The sequence below is a fragment of the Sinohyriopsis cumingii genome, chromosome 5 (genome assembly GCF_028554795.1).
Source record: "Sinohyriopsis cumingii isolate HCF-2022 chromosome 5, ASM2855479v2, whole genome shotgun sequence".
In the NCBI taxonomy this organism is placed as follows: domain Eukaryota; kingdom Metazoa; phylum Mollusca; class Bivalvia; order Unionida; family Unionidae; genus Sinohyriopsis; species Sinohyriopsis cumingii.
Window position 1 is genome coordinate 35077643 of NC_142965.1, and position 20692 is coordinate 35098334.

At 33.5% G+C, this 20692-nt stretch overlaps 1 protein-coding gene across 1 annotated transcript in view; it reads right to left on the reverse strand.

Annotated features, from left to right (window-relative positions):
• LOC149798926 (centromere protein I-like) overlaps positions 1-20692 on the reverse strand; it is a 104287-nt gene that overhangs the window by 55996 nt on the left and 27599 nt on the right. The window contains exons 4-8 of the mRNA XM_089957004.1: positions 17542-17649; positions 13346-13441; positions 7399-7488; positions 5532-5672; positions 557-727 (exon numbers count right to left, since the gene is read on the reverse strand). Of these exons, the coding sequence (XP_089813130.1) occupies positions 557-727; positions 5532-5672; positions 7399-7488; positions 13346-13441; positions 17542-17649 (606 nt within the window). The remainder of the gene's footprint in view (positions 1-556; positions 728-5531; positions 5673-7398; positions 7489-13345; positions 13442-17541; positions 17650-20692) is intronic.

Genomic DNA, 20692 nt, shown 5'->3' on the forward strand with positions numbered 1-20692 from the left:
ATAAATGTAATTGTGTCCCTTCACAAGAACCTGAATATTCCTTTTTATTCTTCTATGTTGATTATTAACACTTGTTATGAGACTTATTTTCTCTTTTGTCTTCAACATGCATCACTTGGATGCCATTTTAAAAAATTCTATAATCAACAGTTTGATCATACAGACACTATGCATGAAAAATATGTGCAGTTTAAAGTATCTGAGGTACTGGTGTAAAGTTAGTCTGGTTCCCTGACTTATTCTACAATTTCTAATATGAAACCAGATCCAAATCAAACATGGATGAACCAATTGTCTGGATTTTTCTGGAACAATCATTTCTTCGTAGTTTTTGCTTTTATGACGTAAGTCTGTAATTTTAGGGTCATTTTCATAAGACTTATGGCAAAATTGTAAGGGTTGGCAGGTCTGATATTAATGGAAAGGCACATGTAAGTATAGATCAAAGGACATGCATGTGCATTCACAAGTAATTGCTATGGCAAGTTTATGCCAAGGCAGGCTAAAATATAAAGTCAAAATAATACAAGTATTCAAGTATAACTTGGACACCTACTTCTATATTATCAATGCTTTCAAGCAACTTTCCAAAAGTGGAGATATGAACAAATGGTATAACAGTCCCATTGAGTAAATTCAATTTACTTAGGCCTCCTTTGACAAAGTCAGCCCTTGATGCATTGGAGTAAATATCTGGAATACAATCCAACTTCCTCCTCTTACAGGCCTGTAAAGAAACAAATTTTAAAAAAGCATTAAAATATAAATGCTCTGTCCAAGAATTAGTAGTTATTATTAAAAACTATATTAATTTATTCTCTAAGATAATGACTGATAATAGGTTGAGAATCAAGACTATTCTGAATTCTTCCTAAATATTACAATTAAGAAACATAATGTAAGGTTTTTAAACAATGCCCATTTACTAGGACATTTTAACTGGGTTGAGTAATGCCAGTAAAAAACATATTGCAATATAGCATGTTTATACTTCAAGACATATCAATACAATTGGCCGTTAACAACATTTATGAGTGAAAGCTTCTACCAGATACATAAAAAAATTTGCAGAAGAGTTTAAAATGATTAAAATGCTCATATGCTGCAGTACAATCAAGACAGGGAAAAAAATAAGTAAAGCTGCATTTCATTCATAAATTTTCACATTAATGAATGTCTTGCTTTGATTTTAAAAATGAATGAAAATATATATATATATATATATATATATATATATATATATATATATATATATATATATATATATATATATATATATATAGATATATGGTCTTAAAATAAGCAATAGAATAGTGAGCTTTCTAAAATTCAATCATTTATATCCCTAGATTACAAAGTGAAAATGTCAACAACAAAAAAAAAAAATTATGGTATTGCAAATTATATCCCAAATAATCACAGAATTCCTAACACCAGCTATGATGACTACAGTTCTAAATAAACTTTTTTGTGGTATCCAAAATAAATACAATGCTGGAAGTGTTGATGTGCCTGAGATAGTCTTTTGTTTAATCACAGTAATACAATTCAAGAATATATCCATATTTGGGTTTCACTATAAAACCATGTTTCTATTTCCAAAAATGTATCAGTGATGACCCTTTTGCATTTCCAGTGAATAAAATGTTTGAATTAAATAAATTTCAGCCCAAATTAAATACTGGACACAACAATAATACCCTGATTCTGCTCAATTCTTACAGCATGAATAAATAATTTTATCCAGTAACAAGACTATATAATCCTCTACCTGACATCTAGTTACAATTAGCATATTCTATTTTTTTTAAAAAGGCCTATTACATAATGGAAAATATCATTCTGGAAAGTTCCAAATGTTTAAAATATAAAATCTCAGCTTTAATTAGAGTGTGTGTTTGTGTGTGTGATTTGGATTTTTAACATAGCTTTAACAATTTTTTAGTCATATCGCTATGATGTCTGCAATGTGGCAGTTCATAGTGATGTCTATAATTAGAAGGTCAGTCACTACAATTATAATAAAGAATGTGGAAAACACAATGTCCTTAACCAAGATAAATATGTTTAGTTCAATTAATTATGATCCTAATACTAAACACATACTCACTTACTAGTTGTTTATAGAATTTTAAGAACACCAATAATGGCACAACATATCGCTGATCCGAGTCTCAGGCTCGGCTAGCGTGGGTACGTGGGAATGCCTGCCAGTAGCTTCCTGTGGGCCGGTGGTTCTTCCCTGGGTTTTCCAAGGTTCTTCCTCCACCAGTTACACTGGCCGCCATGTATAGCCTATCTTGTGCTGAAAAATGGCGTTAAACACTAGAACAACAATATATCGCTGATCAACCATTGATGCCATGTATAAGAATCACATTTTTTCAACAATATTGTATGGCTGCAAGTCATGAACGATGAAACTTGCAATGACACAAGTGATAGTTCTCAACTAGTGTACTCACAATTGTTGGTTGTCGATCTGAAACATTCATGTCTTTACTGGAACCTTCAGTTGTATTGCATGGGTTTATATCATGCAGTGCAGCAATGGTGGATCGCAAATGAGGAGGGGTTTGTCATTCCACGTGCGTGTTTGATTTTGATTTTGCACATTGTCATATTAAACACACTGACCATTTCTCAGCTGCATGGGTGCCAAACTGCCTTTTTAATACAAAATCATTCCAATCAGAACAAACAGCTCTGAGTTCCTCCTGAATTCAAATTTTTAAGGTTTTCAGTAAGGTAACAATATATCATTTGCCACTATTGTCAAGATGGAAAACACACATTTTAAAAGTTCAAAGTATGATTCGAGATTGATGCACTGACAATAAACATCATGTTCAACGAAAGGTTTGTAAAGTATACTTAGACCATAACAACCTACAATAAAATTTCCCAAAATGTGCTTCTAAAAGCCTTTGAAGCTCAATGTATTTTTGCTATCTCCCAGCTTCATGCAATCCATGTTTTTTTTCTTCAATTTTATGATCTTCAAAAAACAAATTCTTGTCTTTTATTTTTTTCTACAAAAATCTGAATATTCCTTATTATTTTTCTGTACTATTAAAACTTTTTTAGGTTTCTTTTCCATTTCATCTTGAACATGTATAACTTGTTTAAACTCCTTTTTTAAAAATTCTATGAGCAACAGCTTGATCATGTAGACATTTCGCAAGAAAAAATTTATGCAATTTCAAGTATCTGAAGTATTCATGTAATGATAGTCTGGTTCCCGGATTTACTCCACTGAACATGGACGAGCCATTTTCTGGATTTTACTGCAACAATCATATCTCCATAATTGTTTCTTTCATTCTTAAGGTCTATATTTTAAGGGTCAAATCGTATCAGTTGCCAGGTTTGCATATATAATGGTAAACAAAAGAACTTCATTCAATATTAATGTTGATATAATATTTACAGATGACCGCAAGTGTTTAATCCTTTAGCCAGTAATCTTAATACATCTGACACTATTCCATTTAAGACATTCAGCTGGATCAGAAATTTCAAGCAATATTATGCCAAATGCTGGGAGAACATAAAAATAAGGATGAAAACATGTACATAGTAGAAACAGTGTTCCACAGTTTACTGTGGTTTTGAAAAATAAATCTGGGCTGACACTTTATATGTTTGGCTTGGCTCTTACTTCAAGAAGACTTTCTTAAAATGCGATGATATAAGCAATAGTTCTGTCTCCTTTAAGGCCCCCCCACCAATTAGGTGTGTTTCATACTGTACTGGTTCTAAAATTAGGGTAGGTAGCTCCGTTTTTTTTATGGGGGGGGTAACCATGGGGCAAAAGGTGCTAAGGTCAGCAATGATAAACAGGGACAGTTGGCAAACTAAGAACATTCTTTTTGATCTAATGTATACATAGTTAACTGTACATGACATAAGTCTATGATCCAAACCAATTTTTTTACTGGATGTGTTTTATGTTGAATAAATTCTTTGAATAGGAAATTATGCACAAGACTGAAAAAAATTCAAAAAGATGTGGTGATTCTTATAATCTGGAACACTTTAGTTGTTTTTCATTTGCAAGCAAGGATACAAAATAATCTAGATTAATAAGCCCATTTCCATCAGCCTTCAACTTAATGTGTGCACCTTAACACAAGAGATATTACTTTATCAGAAAACATCTTCTAAAAAAAAACTGATTTTCATTTGCACAATAAAATACCTAGATAGTTAGGATAGTAATCTCTTGTTGATGTCCAAAAACTTTAATAAATGGTATTATTTTGCATTTGTTTTTAAAACTGATTTGAATATCTGGATCTATCTTTCAGTAATCAAACGGATTATATATAATATTCTTTTTCGTTTCTTCATTTGAACGGGAAATGAATGTCATAAAATTTTTAGGTATTATAGAAAACTTATAATAATGAAAAAGGTGTCTGTGATTTGGATATTAACGTAGCTTTAACAATTTTTCAGTCATATTGCTACGATGTCTGCATTGAGGCAGTTAATAATGATGTCTAGAACTGGGGCATCATGCTGCAGACATGTAGCATCATGTCCCATCCAATCAAATTATCCTAACACCAGGCTGACCAGTCCAAGCACTAACCTCTTAATACTGAGCACCAAGCAAGACAGATGACAGTACCATTTTTATAAGTCTTTGGTATGACTTGGCCAGGGTTCAAATCCACAACCCAGACCTGCCAACCCTGACGAGTCTGTCTCAGTGAGGCAGTTGATTTTTTCCGTAAGATTGACCAGTTTTCAGCAAGGTGTAACAAAAGATCAATAACTGCTATTGTAAAGCTGGAAAATGTAATTAAAAGTTTGACACATCAATGATAAACATTATGTTCAACTGAAAAGTTTGTAAAGTATGCGTATTTTATTTACCACTAGTACAGCTGCACAAACTCTAGTTCCAAGCCCTATGCAGCTCAATGGCTTGTTGCTATCTCTCAACTTGACATAATTCTTGGAAATTCTTTTCCATTTCAAGATGACAACAATCATATTTCCTGCCACGAGACATACTCAAATTGGCACATGCTGTCCAATAAGCGTAATTGTGTCCTTTCCAGCTTTTATTCACAAGAATCTAAATACTCTTTTTTATTCTTATGTGTTGATTATTAACACTTTTCTAGAAGCTTATTTTCCCTTTTGTCTTAACAATGCATCGCTTTCTGGACGCCATTTTTAAAAATTATATAATCAACAGTTTGATCATGCAGATGCTTCGCATGAAGAAATAGGTGCAGTTTCAAGCATCTGGGGTTCTGCTATAGAAGTTAGTCTGGTTCCCTGACTAATTTCACTAATTCTAAGATGAAACCTGGATCGAAATAAAACACAGATGAACCAATTATCCAGACTTTTTCACAACGATCATTTTTCCGTAGTTTTTGCTAGTATGCCACAAGTCCATATTTTAAGGATAATTTTCGTAAGAGCGGTCTAAAAGAAAATGAAAAAAGTTCTTTAATGTGAACAATATTTGTCTCATTCTTTAAAGTAAATATGTCCAGATGGTTACTCACAGCTGCCATGTATGATGTATCCAATTTTGGTTGAAGTCTTTCCAATACAGTATCATTCTGACTTCTTTCCAGTGGATTGCTCTTCTCCTGAATCAGGCGTACCATAGCACTCCATTTTCTGTCGTAAGTTGGAAAAAAGGACTGCAAAACACAAATATATATTATATGGTTGGTAATACATATTCACTATTATTAAGTGTGAAACGATAAAAAAGTGCCACATATTGATATGATTCACAATACACAGCCTACAATTCTACACATTATTGATATGCATATCAACTTGTTGGTCTTTTGCTCTTTACAGTCATTGGTAGATAATAATAATAATAATAATAATAATAATGAGGACTTTGTATAGCGCCTATCTTTAGAAGCTCTAAGCACTTTACAACATTAGACAACACATATAAGATAAAAAACATATAATGATATGATTACAAAAACAAACACCAAGAAATTAGAAAACATAAAAAACATGCTGAGAATATTTAAGGTAGGAAACATTATTAGGTCTTTAAGTTTGTTCTTGCAGTCGAAATAAGTGAGTTTTGAGAGCACTCTTGAATAGGATCACTGTGTCTTTGAGTCCAAGTTCAGTGGGCAATTCATTCCACGTTGCTGAGCCCTGGTATGCAAAAGAACGCTGTCCATATGACTTTGTTTTCATAGTGGGAGTAATGAGTATACGATTACCAGAAGAGGAGCATAAGTATCGTGCTGGTGTGTACACATGGGTGAGGTTGGATAGGTATGTTGTACTGGAGTCCGTCAGTGAAATGTAGCACACAAAACAAATTTTGTGTTTGAATCTGGATCGAATGGATAGCCAGTGTAGGGTACAGAGCAGCGGGGAGGTGTGCTCTGATCGTGGTACTCTAAGTATGATCCGAGCAGCTGTGTTTTTGAACTTTTTGAAGTTTCTGGAGTAGATATTGAGATGAACCAGACAGAAATGAGTTACAATAGTCCAGTCTTGAAAGTACTAATGAACACACAAGTGTTTTAGTGGCATCAACTGAAAGATCTGAACCAAAAGGTCTAAAATCCGGACACAAACTCGCATTCCAACCACGAGCGAATTTTGGGTGAAGAAAACAACGGGTCCAAAAAATGAGGCTTTTCCCTCTGTATTTTGTAGTGCAACTAGAACTTCCACATTATTTGGTATCATTTTAGAGCTATAATATCTGTCTGCTTTTCTGTAATACCACCCACGCTGGTGTATCTTAAATGACCTTGACGCTGCAGTGCTCGGAAATAAGGTACAGCCTCATCACGCCTACAGACAGGATTGGGGCCGAATCAGTTAAGAATATGAGACTGTCAGAAAAGTGTATATACATGCAGGTCTATTGTAATCTTGTACAAAATCCATCAGACATGACTGCTTTGGCTCACTACAGAATGGTTCTCTAACAAATATGAAATCATAACAATGAATCCAAGGTCAAAGGTTTGAAAAAAGAAAACCAGTGTTTCTTGGAAACAGCACTGCTACTATAAATGAAACATATTAATAATGTAAGGAAAGTGCATGCAAGTCAATGGATAAGTGTACTCTTATGCCGAAGTTATGAAGAAGCTGTCTTTTCTAGAATATGATCTGTGGAATTAATGGGCTGTTAATGCAAATGAGAAAACAACTTTTTTTGGGGGTGGGGAGTGGATCCACCGAAAAAGCGTAATCCATAGATGAGCAAGTATAAGACATAATTTAGTCAAAAATAGTGATTAAGCCAAAAGCATAATGGTTGGCATGTATTTGTTCGGACAGAAGACAGTTTTCCACTGATACATATATGACTGCAAATACTATTTCATAATCATTAAGACAAAACTTTCATGCAACTACAAATTAAATTACCTTGTAATTCCTGTTGATAACAACTGACAGGAGTCCCGGCTGATAATGTTTGTATATTAGTAACAGTCCAGTAAGGTATGGCTGTGGACCCTGTAAAACAAATGATTTCAGTAAGAAGTAAACAACTTTGTAAAATTTTAATAGGGATAGGATTGGCTGAATCACTCAGTGATATAGAACTCTTCGATATGAACGGTTCATAACTCTCCCTAATAAAATCAGATGGGGGTTTACTAGACTCACCAAATGTATTGCTTTCAATACATGACCATGACCTTGACCTCTTAGAAATAAGAGCCTTTGGAATAGGTCTGTCTTGATTCTGATGCTTATTTTTAAATTTGTAGCAATCAGAAATAACATGTCCTTTCTTTTTGCAATCGGTACATGTAGGAAGAGATAAGGACTTCTGATAAACCTTAACCAGATCAGTCAGCACTTTGCTGTACTGACAGGGAAGTACAGATATCTCAGGCTTTTCCAAAAAGTGCACTCTGTAATAATAGAGTCCAATGCTCTCTTGTCCATTTTGAATTTTCAGCAATTTTTTCAAAATGAGAAAAATATTTTTCTACTTCTTTTTCTTTAAAAGGGGGCACTAACCAAATATTCTTAGTAACATCAAAACTAGAATTTGTATGTAAAGTGGGGATGTGCTTTTCACTTGCCAGCTCTAATTCTTTTAATCTGAACTGAAATTCTTTTTTCCTTACCCCAAGTGGCCAAGTGGTCTAAAGTGCTCACCATTACAGATCACTGCCCTCTCATCTCTGTCTGTGTGGGTTTGAGTCTCGGATTTGGCCAATGTGGGAATGTAAGAATGCTTGCCAGTAGCTTCTTGTGGCTTGTGGTTCTTTCTGGGATTTTCCTCTACTATTTATACTGGCTGCCATGTATAGCCTATCTTGTGCTGAAAAATGGCATTAAACCATACAACTTTTTTCCTTTTCTTTAAGCATTTGTCTTTCTCTCCTCTTTCTCCAACTGCATTTGCATGTTTTTCTTCTTTCTCTAACTGCATTTATCTCTCCTCTTTCTGAAATTGCATTTGCATTCATTTCTCCTCTTTTTCCAATTGCTTTCTCCTCTCTTTCCTCTTTATCTAATTGCAATGGTTTCTCTTCTTTCTCTTTCTGAAGCTCAAGCTTTCTTAACACGAATTACATCTTGTATTTTAATTTTAATTCCTTTACTTTTATGTTAGAGTCTGATACAGACTTCTTAATTAAATCCAAAGCAGTTTTATCCAAAACACTCTTTTCTACCAAATATTGGACCAAAATATTTTTTATTTCTTGCTTTGTTAAAGAAATTTTTGCCTCAGAAATATCATATTTTCTGGCAAGCTGAAGCAATTCATCTTTTTTCAAGAAGTCTAACTGTTCCTGGGTAGGATTTGAAATAAAGATCTCCACTTTAGGTGACATTGTAAAAGGCTTTCATATTTCACTAAAGATTTCTAAAATGTGAAATAATACCTGAAAGTCAATGCTCTTAAAATAAGTAACTGAAAAGTGTGAAAGACAACAAGCTTTGTAAAACTTAATGTAATTTATTTCCCTAGAATACGAAGTGAAAATGAGAAAAAAGAATCACTAGTATTGCAAATTAAATCCCCCCAAAATCTAAGAATTACAGACACAAGTCCTAGTAATTTGAAGTCCTGAATAAAACTCAGTACAAGTCCTGAAGAAATCTGAAAGCAATGACGAGTCTGTTATAACTTATAAAGTGTTGATGTGTCAACAGTCTTTGTTGAATCACAGTAATATAATTCCAGGTTTGAATTCAGTATAAATTCCAGCAAATGTCATATGTAAGAATTTTATCAGAGCAATTCTGTATTTCCAGAGAAAATAAACACATGAATTCAAAAACTTTGAGGAAAATAAAATTCAGTACAACTGGTCACAACATAATACAACTTGAAAGTGTTAGATGTTAAAGGACAAATGACCAGGTCCTCACAGTCACAAGACTATATAATGATCCTGATATCAAGCCCATACACAGAGAGAATAATTTAACTATGTATTAGTTGTTTACATAAAATTAAATGTAAAAAAAGGTCAATCAGGTGAAGCAGAAATGAACTCAAATTTGACAAGGTCAAGTCCAACATACAATGTCACATAACAATAGTATGTAAAAAAAAATAAAACATAACAATCCATTAAATTAAACATACATAAATGGCATATCTTAATGTTAAAAATCGGAATGATTCTGTAAAACTTCAGAATAGCTGAAATCTCTGATGTTCCAAAACAGATTAGTTAAAAATTCATGTTGATTTCAATTGTCTCCCATTAACAATGTTATCTTCTTATATTATCAATGGAAAGCAATCTTTGTTCCTTTGTTAAAACATACAATTGTTTGTTTACTTGCCAAAAGGTTATAACAATATCAGTGTCAAAGGAAAACATGACAGTGCAGCGCAGACAAGAGAAGTCAGGTGGCAAAACTGGCACAGAATATCATTTCATTTTAAACCACTACCAATGCTTTGAGTACTATTTAATATTTTTATTTTCCTTTGAAAGTTTGAGAGTCACCCCACACAAATTGGGAGGCCAAGGAAACACAATATCACTATGAAACCTCAGAAGACTCATATAATGATATTGACAACTGTATCACTTAATCCAACAATACTCTCAAAGTCATACTTTTCCATTTACAGGTCCAGTGGTAATGTCTGTAATGGTGAATAAGCAAAAGAGCTGAAGTGTTCCAGATAAGATCATTGCTCAAAAGTGAATGATCAGTACACAATGGCAGAACTGTATTTGAATGGCTTATTTTAGCTATAACATTCAGTCAGTTTCAGAGGACAACATCTTCAGTGATCCAAATGTTATACTCTGAACGAGGATACTAACCAAAGAATTACATTTTCCCCGTCTTGACCATGACCTTATCATAAAGAGTGGCTATGATATATGGCATACCAGCTAGTCAGGATATATATTTTAGCAAAGTTTCATGAAATCTCTTCACCTATTATAAAGCTAAGGACCAGACAAACAAATGTTAACAGACAGTAGTGGAGGATGGAAGAAATAAACAAAACAAGGACCAGACAAGTAAATGTTAACAGACAGTAGTGGAGGATGGAAGAAATAAACAAAACAAGAACCAGACAAGCAGATGTTAACAGTAGTGGAGGACAAAACTAGGAGTCATCTCTATCTCCATGCCCCACCAAAAGATCTGACATGAGACCAAAATATGTGATACGAGACCAAAAGATCTGACACGAGACCAAAAGATGTGATGTGAGACCAAAAGATCTGACATGAGACCAAAAGAAGTGATGTGAGACAGAATGATTCCTCAAATATTTTATACATATAGGAAGTTAGTGTTTACAAAGTATAAAGGAAAGTGATATACATCACGAGTTTTATTCCAGAAAGGAATGTACAAATGGTGGTTGAATGATGCACAGACAAATGGATTTTTAGTAATATTTTTTTTTAAATAGCTCGAAATATAAATGTTTTCCAGTTTTTTAAATTTTCCTCAAAATGATCTGGCATTTTTAGGTACTGCCAAGGAGCTGGTAGAATTTGAGTAACACTGACACACAGCTACTAATAATGGTTTCAACGACTTAATTCTGTACATGTATCAGGCTTAATTCTGTACATGTATCAGGCTTAATTCTGTACATGTATCAGGCTTAATTCTGTACATGTATCAGGCTTTAATTACTTTATTTAACTGCATATATTATGCTGATGTTTTGTATGTGCCAAGTGCTGTTAATGCGTAATTCATATAAATTTTTATGTGACTGGGAAGACTGATGTATATCATGTTCCTATTGTGTACCAAATTCCAAAGAGATACCTTAACCCTTAAAGTGCTATATTGTTTTGCAGTTCAAGATCCCTCATTGCTGAATTGTTTGAAATAAAAAAAGAAAACTGCAGTTTTTAAACTGCATGTATTTCAATAAATATACACAACAGATACAAAAACCCTATATGAAAAATGATGGTGGATGTCTAAACTTTAAGATTAGCATCAAGGCACATGTGTAAGTTAACATATTTGCATGTACAGGTGCAAATACAGGTAAAATGACAAGTTACAATTATATTTCATCTATATTTTTGTTTTTTAATGAAATGTTCAAATATATCTAAGAAATATATATTCTTTAGTAGTTCAACCATGTACATGTAATGTCTGTCACAATGTTATATCTAAATTGTGAAAATCACAGGTAAAGAAAAGGTAACAGTTTTGTAAACATCCACTCCCTGAATCTCATAGGTAAGTTTAGGCCCCCAGAGTCAGCAATAAATGTTCATGAAAACTTTTCACTTGTTATTTATTCTATTATCATCAAAACTGAGGTTCACATCTGGTATATAGACCTCAGCAAATGCTTTATTTTTTTTCAATCGTTTGGGCGGATCTTGTGTAAAGGGTCACCTTGATTGTTCTCGTCTGCCAGGTGTAAATTGCTTAGGATAGCTAGAAATCTATCCCATACTCATAATTTTTGCTGAGGTATTGGGGTTGATATCACATGATCAGTAGCCCAGTTGTTGATGCTGTGGGGTTTCACGCCATTTTTCAGCACACGATAGGCTATGCATGGCAGCCAGTATTAATGGTGGAGGAAGAACCCGGAACCCCCCAGGAAGAACCACCAACCCATGAAATGCAACTGGCAAGCTTCCTCACATACCCACATTGGCCGAATCCTAGACTCGAAATATGCAGACAGGGGTGAGATGGCAGTGATTCGTAACAGAGAACGCTTTAGACCACTCGGGGCATCCAGTAGCCCAGTAGGAATAGAGATCAGATTTATGTACCAAATCCGTTGTTAGAATCAATGCGAAAAAGAGTTTTAGCTGCTCAGGTGTGACAGGCTGCCATTTCTTCATGTGACTGTTCTCCTTCAAGTCTGCCTCATGAACTCTCTGATCTGCATAACGATTTGTTTGATCTACTATCATAAGCAATAACTCATCATAAAAAAAGTCTTAAATAGTCCATAGGTTCAGTATTCGCCATCTCGACATTTAATTTTGAATTACCAGTGAAGGGGGGGGGGGGGCTGACAGGCATGCCATCTTTTCTTGTTCAGCCAGCATGTACATCAGACTCCATTTCCATGTCAATTCCTGGCTCAAAATCACTCATGGGTATTTTCATCAACACTTGCCAGCTCCAATAATTTCATCCTCCTCAAATCCTTCAAAATCACTGTCATCATCACTATCAGAAGTCAGTATTTGTTGCAAGCAATCCCTATCATATTCAGCGTCAGCCATTTTAATTTTTCTAGGTACCATGTGCTCAAAAGCAAGTATTTGTAAAACTAATGTCGCGACTAGCACTTTAAGGGTTAACTGTATTTTAGTTTTGCATCAGAAACAAAAGTGAGGATGGACTGATGGATGGTCAAAAACATAAAAAATACTGAAACTGATGAACTGTGAAAAGGAAAAGGCGCATTTGGACTACTAGTTTAATATGTGTACCAAATTATAGTGATATCAAACAATTTTAAAACTAAATTCTGTGTACAAAAGTTTCAGAGAGATATCTTAAAAGGTTTTGGAATTTTCTCCATGGAACTAAGCATGGATGGACACTAACAAAAACAAAAGATACTGAAACTGCAGAACTGTGAACAGCAAAATAAATATTCTGGTCACTAGTTGAAAATGTGTATCAAGCTTCACCAGGATATCTAGAACCACTTCTGAGCTGTGCTCCAGAAACAATCATGTTTACCAACAAACAGATGGATTATTGAGAGATGGGCATTAAATACGAAGGGGATAAATAAAAGTGCAAAAATACTCAAGATCTTAAAATCAAAATCAACTGTTGTTGAGTTTAATTATAGTGGCGTGCGCACAATTGTGCATGTGCCATCAAAATCAACTGAAGAAAGTTTCTTCAATAGCAATACCAGATTCTTTTGCAGTTCTAGAAGCTGCCTAACTCTGTACAACTTGACATCTTCCCTTCTGGTCAGAAAGTACAGCAGCTGACACATATTTGGCAACTGAAACAATAAAAAAACATATCAAGTGTCTGCATCAAGTGATTCTTCCAATAATACATTAGCTGATCATATTATATCTTTGCCACACATAGTGCTTTCAAAATCTGAATTGAAGTGTTCACCAGGTCTGTCCAAAATAAAAGTCTAATTTACCTGAGAAAACAGTGTTGACGAAACATAAATTTGCAAGTTGTGGAAAGTCTAGTAAATTATTAATATTTATTCCCATTTTATGAAGATCATCCAGTTGCTGTATTTCAATGAAAATCATTATGCTTTGTGTACAATGCACTGCATGTAACCTATGAATGGGTTAAATATTATCAGGAATAGCTATAATTATAGTGATCATCGGACTTTAACATATATGTGATTCTACTGGCAGTAGGACAAAAATACTGTTTTTAAGGCCATCTACCATCTTATAGCTGAAATATGCTGCTTTTGAAAATTAAGATTTGTTTTACATAGTAGTTAATGTAAAGAAACATTTGTATACACACTCTATCTACAAATTACTGAAAACAATGAGAATCAGTATACTGGGGATAGGGAACCATTGTAACAGTCATGATAAAAAAATAAAGAAAAGAATAAAAGAATGTATAAAACAAAGGACCTGGGCTTACATATCAAACCCATGATCAAAACCACGCTATCAAATGTGACCTTGAGGCCAAGGTCAACAGTTGAGAAAGTATCCTATATAATGAATTGTATCATCATAACAATACATACAAAAAATTCATAAAAAGGTTTAGAAACTTTCAAAACAGTGAAAATCTAACACCAAAACTTGTTATGTATATTTAATTTATTTTGATTTAATTTAATTGTTTATTTGTTAGTTTAACTTTTTTTAAATTCCATTACATGCTATTGTAATGTAATTTTATTTACTGGATTTGCTGAACCCCTGACAAATTTATTGAGCAAGAAAAACAAGTTCCTTTGGACTGAAAAAATGTCAAGTGGCTTTCGATAAATTAAAAGCCATACTTAAAAGCACACCAGTTATTACAGCTCCAGATTTCAGCCAATTATTTAAACTGTCTCTTGATGTAAGTGATGTTAGGGTTGGAGCAGTATTGGTTCAAGAAGACAAAAATGGTGTTGATCATCCAGTGTGCTATTTTTCTAAGAAACTAAATAAGCACCAAAGTTACTCAACAATCGAGAAGGAATGTTTGGCTTTGATATTGGCATTACAACATTTTGAAGTTTGCATTAGTTCAGCTACTTCGATTATTGTGTTTAGTGATCACAACCCCCTTACATTCATCAGCAAGATAAAAAAATAAAAATCAAAGACTACTAAGATGGAGTTTGTTGTTACAGGAAGTTAATATTGACATCAGGCACACCAAGGGAAAAGAGAATTTAATAGCAGATGCACTTTCCCGTGAATAGTAATGTTATTTCATGTACACTTTGTATAATTCATAAGAGTTCTTCTCATGTTTTAGTGATAGAAAAAAAACTTGTATATAATAAATCTATGGTAAAAAGAAAGCTTTATTATATAAATCTTTCATTTTCTTTATGGGGGAAAGTGTTATGTATATTTGATTTAATTTATATTTCATTTAATTTAATTGTCTATTTGTTAGTTTAAAATTTTTTTTATTCCATTACATGCTATTGTATTGTAATTTTATTTACTGGATTTGTCATTTCCAGAAATTAGTTTGATCTGACCATTTTTTCGTAAACACCAATAATAGAAACTTTGTATCTAATGGTGACCTAGTTCCTGACCCTGATTCAGAATCAGTAAGAGATGAAGTAAACAACTTTTTTTAAAATAATTCTTTCTCAGAGCAAAAACATTGGTTTTAGTCAAGGCCATACTGGAAATATGTGATGTTAGCCATGTAAAAAGCTTCTACTTTGTTCTAGAAACATGATCATGTGACCCTCATAAGTGAATATGTTTTGCATCTTAAATTAGTGTATAACCTTTTTCTATAGAAAATTTAGTTGGACTATAAACCATAGACACTTTAAGGTGTTTTGTTGTGACCAGTTTGAGTTGAAAAACTATTTTATGGAATTATTAATTCTTTTCCCTGGAAATTTTAAGTGCTCATACAGGATTCTTGGACAAAGTCATTTATTAAAATTTTATTGGGAATTCAAAACTGGAATATTATTTTCAGTGGTTCAACAAGGAACTGTTGACACATCAGGACAACTATTGCATACGTCATTGTCCTCCATCTTGGATTTTTTTTTCAGAACTCCAACTCAGATTCATTTAGGAACTTTTATTTCTAGGACTTCTATTTTCAATTCTTGGATTATTTTTGGATTTCATGAGTAAAACTAAGTTCTTTTTCTCACTGTTACCTTGTTTTTCTAGGGAAACAAATTATTTGCTAAATTTTACAAAGCTTGTTGTCTTCACTCTTTTCTTGTTACTGTTTCAAAGAGCCTAAAACGTAACACTTGAAGCTAAATTTTGAAAGACCAACCTTGACCCAAGGTAAATGGGGGTAAAAAAAGTGTTTCAAAATAAAATGTCTTCGGTTCATAATTTATCTCATGTAAGAAGAAATTTATCAAGGAGTTTTTAACTTATGGAATATATAAGCAAACAAAACAAACTAATCAAAACTTAAACAAATTTTTCTAGGACTTTGACCTTGACCTAAAGGTCAAAAGGGTGAACGTATTCAAAGAATGAATTGTCTTAGCTTTATAACGTTTCAAACAAAGTATGATAAAAATCTATCCATGGATTTATGAAACGGGTAAATACACAACTTTATTCAAAACCTCAATGAAAATTTTCTCGAACTGTGAAAATGACCCCAAAGTAATAAGGGGTGAGCCAGCATGTCCCAGAATGAATTGTCATAGCAATGGTTCATCTCAATGAAGAAAACCTGTTAGGTTTAGGAAATTAAATCAGCTGAAGACATTTTAATCACACCTTTATGCAAATTTCTATGACCGTGACCTTCAAGAGCAAGCACACCTGTTGGAGAATGAGTTGGTTTAGCTTTATAATGATTCACACATGTATGACAAAAACCTATGAAAGAATTTTGGAAATGTATACTAATGAAAATGACTTTAACCAAAATATTAACACATAGTTGATGTTGCTACCACTGTTGAAAAAGTGACTGATGTGTCTCATTTGGAACAAAACATTTGTCTTACACAAATTTAAAATTAAATAAAGGATTATAAATCTTAATGGAAATCTTACAACTGACTTTTTGTTGGGCTGGAGTGTTAGTCACCAAGATGCATCCACACGAACATGATGTTCAACTGGACCTGAGGTTGACCACCTGGATGTCATTTGCCCAATAGCCAAGGTAGTTCTAGAAGAAACCTGGGTGAGTGGTATGCTTACTATATAGATGTTTTCCTAATAATGTCCCCTGCATTATGAAAACTTTCAATATTGATTCAATTTCTGTTTTATTTTCATCCATATGGAATGGCACAAGGTCCATTACTGAGTCCAATATGACAGGATGCTGTTGGTCAAATAGTACTACGTGGTCCCCTGAAAGGGAAAACCACTTCATCTGCATAAATTTAAAAGGCATCAAACTAGGATGCTTTTTGTAAAATGTTGCTAAATTCTGTTTTGGTTTTTTTGTGACAAATAGTTAAAAGGTTTTTCTGTTTTAATAATAATGGCCATATCTGATATCAAATCACCATAATTTTACAATACTTAAATGCCCTACTAGCATGTTAAGCAGTTTTTGGGAAGCTGTTGAAGGTTTTTCTAATCATATTTAATGCTAGATCTGCATCAGTTGTTTAAACTTGAAAGCCCTTGATGCTATGATGCTTTCAGTCAAGTTCTGTTTTGAGTGGTTTCATACTTTTTCTATTTTCAGTAACGATGGCCACATGCGATGACAAATCAGCATCATCTGTACAGAACCTGAAAGCCCAAAATGCCAAGAGGCTTTCTGAAAAATTTGGGTAAATTCTGTTTATTTCACATTATTTTTAGTAATGACATCTGATGGAGGGTGAGCATCACTTGTACAAAATTTAAAGCACTTCATTTCAGGATTTGGCAAAATTCTGTTGAATAGTTGCTGAATATGTAAAGCACAACTACTTACCAGTGAGTGAAAGTGAAGGAAGCGAAAAAGTAAGCCATACAATCCGTGGAGTCGGTCTCTTCTGTCTATGTAATCATAAACTACAATTATCCAACGAATCAACAGACACTGTAAAGAAAATTAGAAAAGCAGATTATCAAAAATGAAAACATTAATCTAAGAAAGCAACCAATGATTTTAAAATTGGCACAGATTTGCAAAATCAAAAATAGCCATACCTACCAATTAGCATAGCATTTTCATCAGAAAGAAAATTTCTCTTCTGAAAACTTTTAGTTTTTTAATATATTATACAAGGGATGACAATTTCTCATTTCAGCTCTGAGATTCAACATTTTGGACTACTAATCTGGATTAAAACGAATAGCAGTCCGTTTTCTAATCCGGGTTTCCTCTGAATATTCTCACCCCATTTTTCATATTTGGACATTTAGGTTGGGGTGTGGGGTAGTTGCTATTGCATATAAAAAATTTGGAATTTGCTGGTGCAGTGTGGTAGTGACATATGGTAGTCAGTTACCAGTGGGCCTAGAAAATTTAAACTTGTGTTATATTGACTTATACCTGCACGAAATCGATAGAAAAATTATGTATTTTCTTGTTATGTCTTTATTTTGCCGACAGACTAGACCAAACTACGGCATTGATGAAACCTGACCAGGTACTTGCCATTTGCATTACTAGTCACTTCATGAACCTCATATTACAACATCGGATTTCCATTAGTCACGTTATATCAACAACAACAACCATTTTAATGATGCTGTAAAGAAATTCAATTATATTAAATGAAAGTCAGATACTTTTTGTAAAAACCAGCAATCTGGCCAGTCTGGTATTCCCATGATGCAACAAACTCCAGAAGTTGTTCTCGGAGTATATAAATATGGGAAACTTAGTGTTCTTTCCTTTTTGTATTTTGATAACAACCATTATACGACTTTCATGTAATATTTATTTTTTCTCTACAACATTTGAAAATGTGGGTTGCAAGATTTGTGTACTCATGTGACTAGCAATGCCAAATGTGAGTACCAGGTCACATTTTATTAATTCCAATTTTAATATTCAAAATTTCAGAGACAATAAGTAATTTTCATTTAAAGTTTGCTAGGCCATCTGGTAAGTGGCTACGCTTTGCCAACACGATGTTCGCTTCTTGTGATGCTAGAGGGGCTTTCATAGCTTCCATGTAAGGTAAGATATGGATATCAAGCTAACTTTGAAAATAAAAGTCTACTAGATGAATCTAATCCACTGAAAATTTGGACTGACTCAGCATATATTTATTGCAAACAACCAAATGATACATACTGCACCCTCTGAGTATTCAAATTTAAACTCACGATCAGTTTAATTATGACTCAGTTATGTCATTGTTTCGGGCATCAAGTGGTGGCAGAAAATTCCCAGGTTTTTCCCTGACTTTCATCAATATTAGCAAAATTCCAGCACTCTTCCTGGTCGAAAAAAAAATTATCATTTCTCCCAACGTTTCCCGATAGCGTGAGAACCCTGAAAACAGTTCATTATGATTAAACCAATTAATAAAGTATTATATGTCTAACATCTTTTGTTCATATTAGGAGAATAATTATAGACATTACATCAGATAATTAGATTCGGTGTCCATACTTACAATATATCAAATAAATAATATTTACTGTTCAAACTTAAATGATATCAAATAATTAAATACACTGTCCGAATTTATAATATACCAGGAAATAGAGATTCATTATCCATAATTTCAGATACATTTGTAGGAACATTTCACTTTGCTCTCTGATTTTAAACATTTATTGCACAATTTTGGCTACATAACTTTAACGAAAAGTCTGATAAGAAAATTAGAACATGAGTTCAATATGTCAGCTGACCTGAAATGCCGAATATTTTAAGCCAGATTTTTTTTAAAAAAATAGAACATAGTACACCTCTCCCTCGACCACACTATAAGTGAGGCGCGAGTTATCAAGGGACCTATAAAAAAAAGCCCAAACCAGTAAAGGGATCAATGTAACAGCAAAAGGAGGGTGGGTGGGTTGGCAGGTTATAGTGTTGAATACTCAATTTATAATTGAGCTGAGATTAACTGTGAATAAATATCTCTTCATAACGATGTACTTTGTTTATTTTTTCCTCATACAGCAACATTAATTTCAGGATAAATTACAGTGTGTTGAATTGGATACATTCTAGTTTTATTGTTTGATCCAACTGAGACGGTTTTTTTAAAATACAAATGACCGACAGTCTTTTCAAGGAAAAAACAAACGAACAAACGATAGATATTGATAGATTTGATTGTGGTAGAAGTAAAATGAAAAAAAAAATCACAAGGGTTAATCATTACCAACGTGAATTTAATGGGTCTAAACATTTTAAATGACGTAAATTTGAACACGATAATACCTGCAGATTGTAACACGCTTGACAAATATAACTTCACATTTTGAAAAAAATCAGTGAATTTTTTGTGTGTTACTCCTTGATTTCTCTGACACCAAGCAAAATCCCACAGATTTCTCAACTGTATGATCTTTGATTTTTACATAGTCAACATTTTGGGTCTCCAGCCACCGTATGGCCATATTAAAAGATTTGGTCATCTGTGTATTGTTCACAGATGATTATCTCTCTGAGCTGGTTTGGATAATTACATGTGGCTTCCAAATTCGCAAAGCGAATCTATCCCAACAACGAATTTTGTTTAATTCCATGTGGGCGCTGGAATCTCCAAAGCCATCACTGACTTGCCCTAAAATGAGATTCATTGTCCATAATTTTTGCCATTTTCTCTGCTTGGGCCTTGAGAATTGTTCCAGAGATGGGAACATCTTGTTCACATTACCGTGTGAACCATATGTACACAGCATAATCTAATTTGGTATCTTGTGCAGTCCATGCTTGTTTTCATTTAATCCCATCATATAAGTAATACCAAAGTTTCTGCTCATCATTAAGCCAACCTCGAAGTGTCGACTTGGCAATTTTTAGTTCATTACAAACTTTGGCTCTCGCTTCACCATTATGAACTCTAACTATGATGCACAGTTTTTCAGTCACTGAGTATGCCTTTCGCTTGAGAAGTGGGATTGCGAGTTATTCGGGCGTGATGACATTTGTGCATTATGAAAAAAATATATCC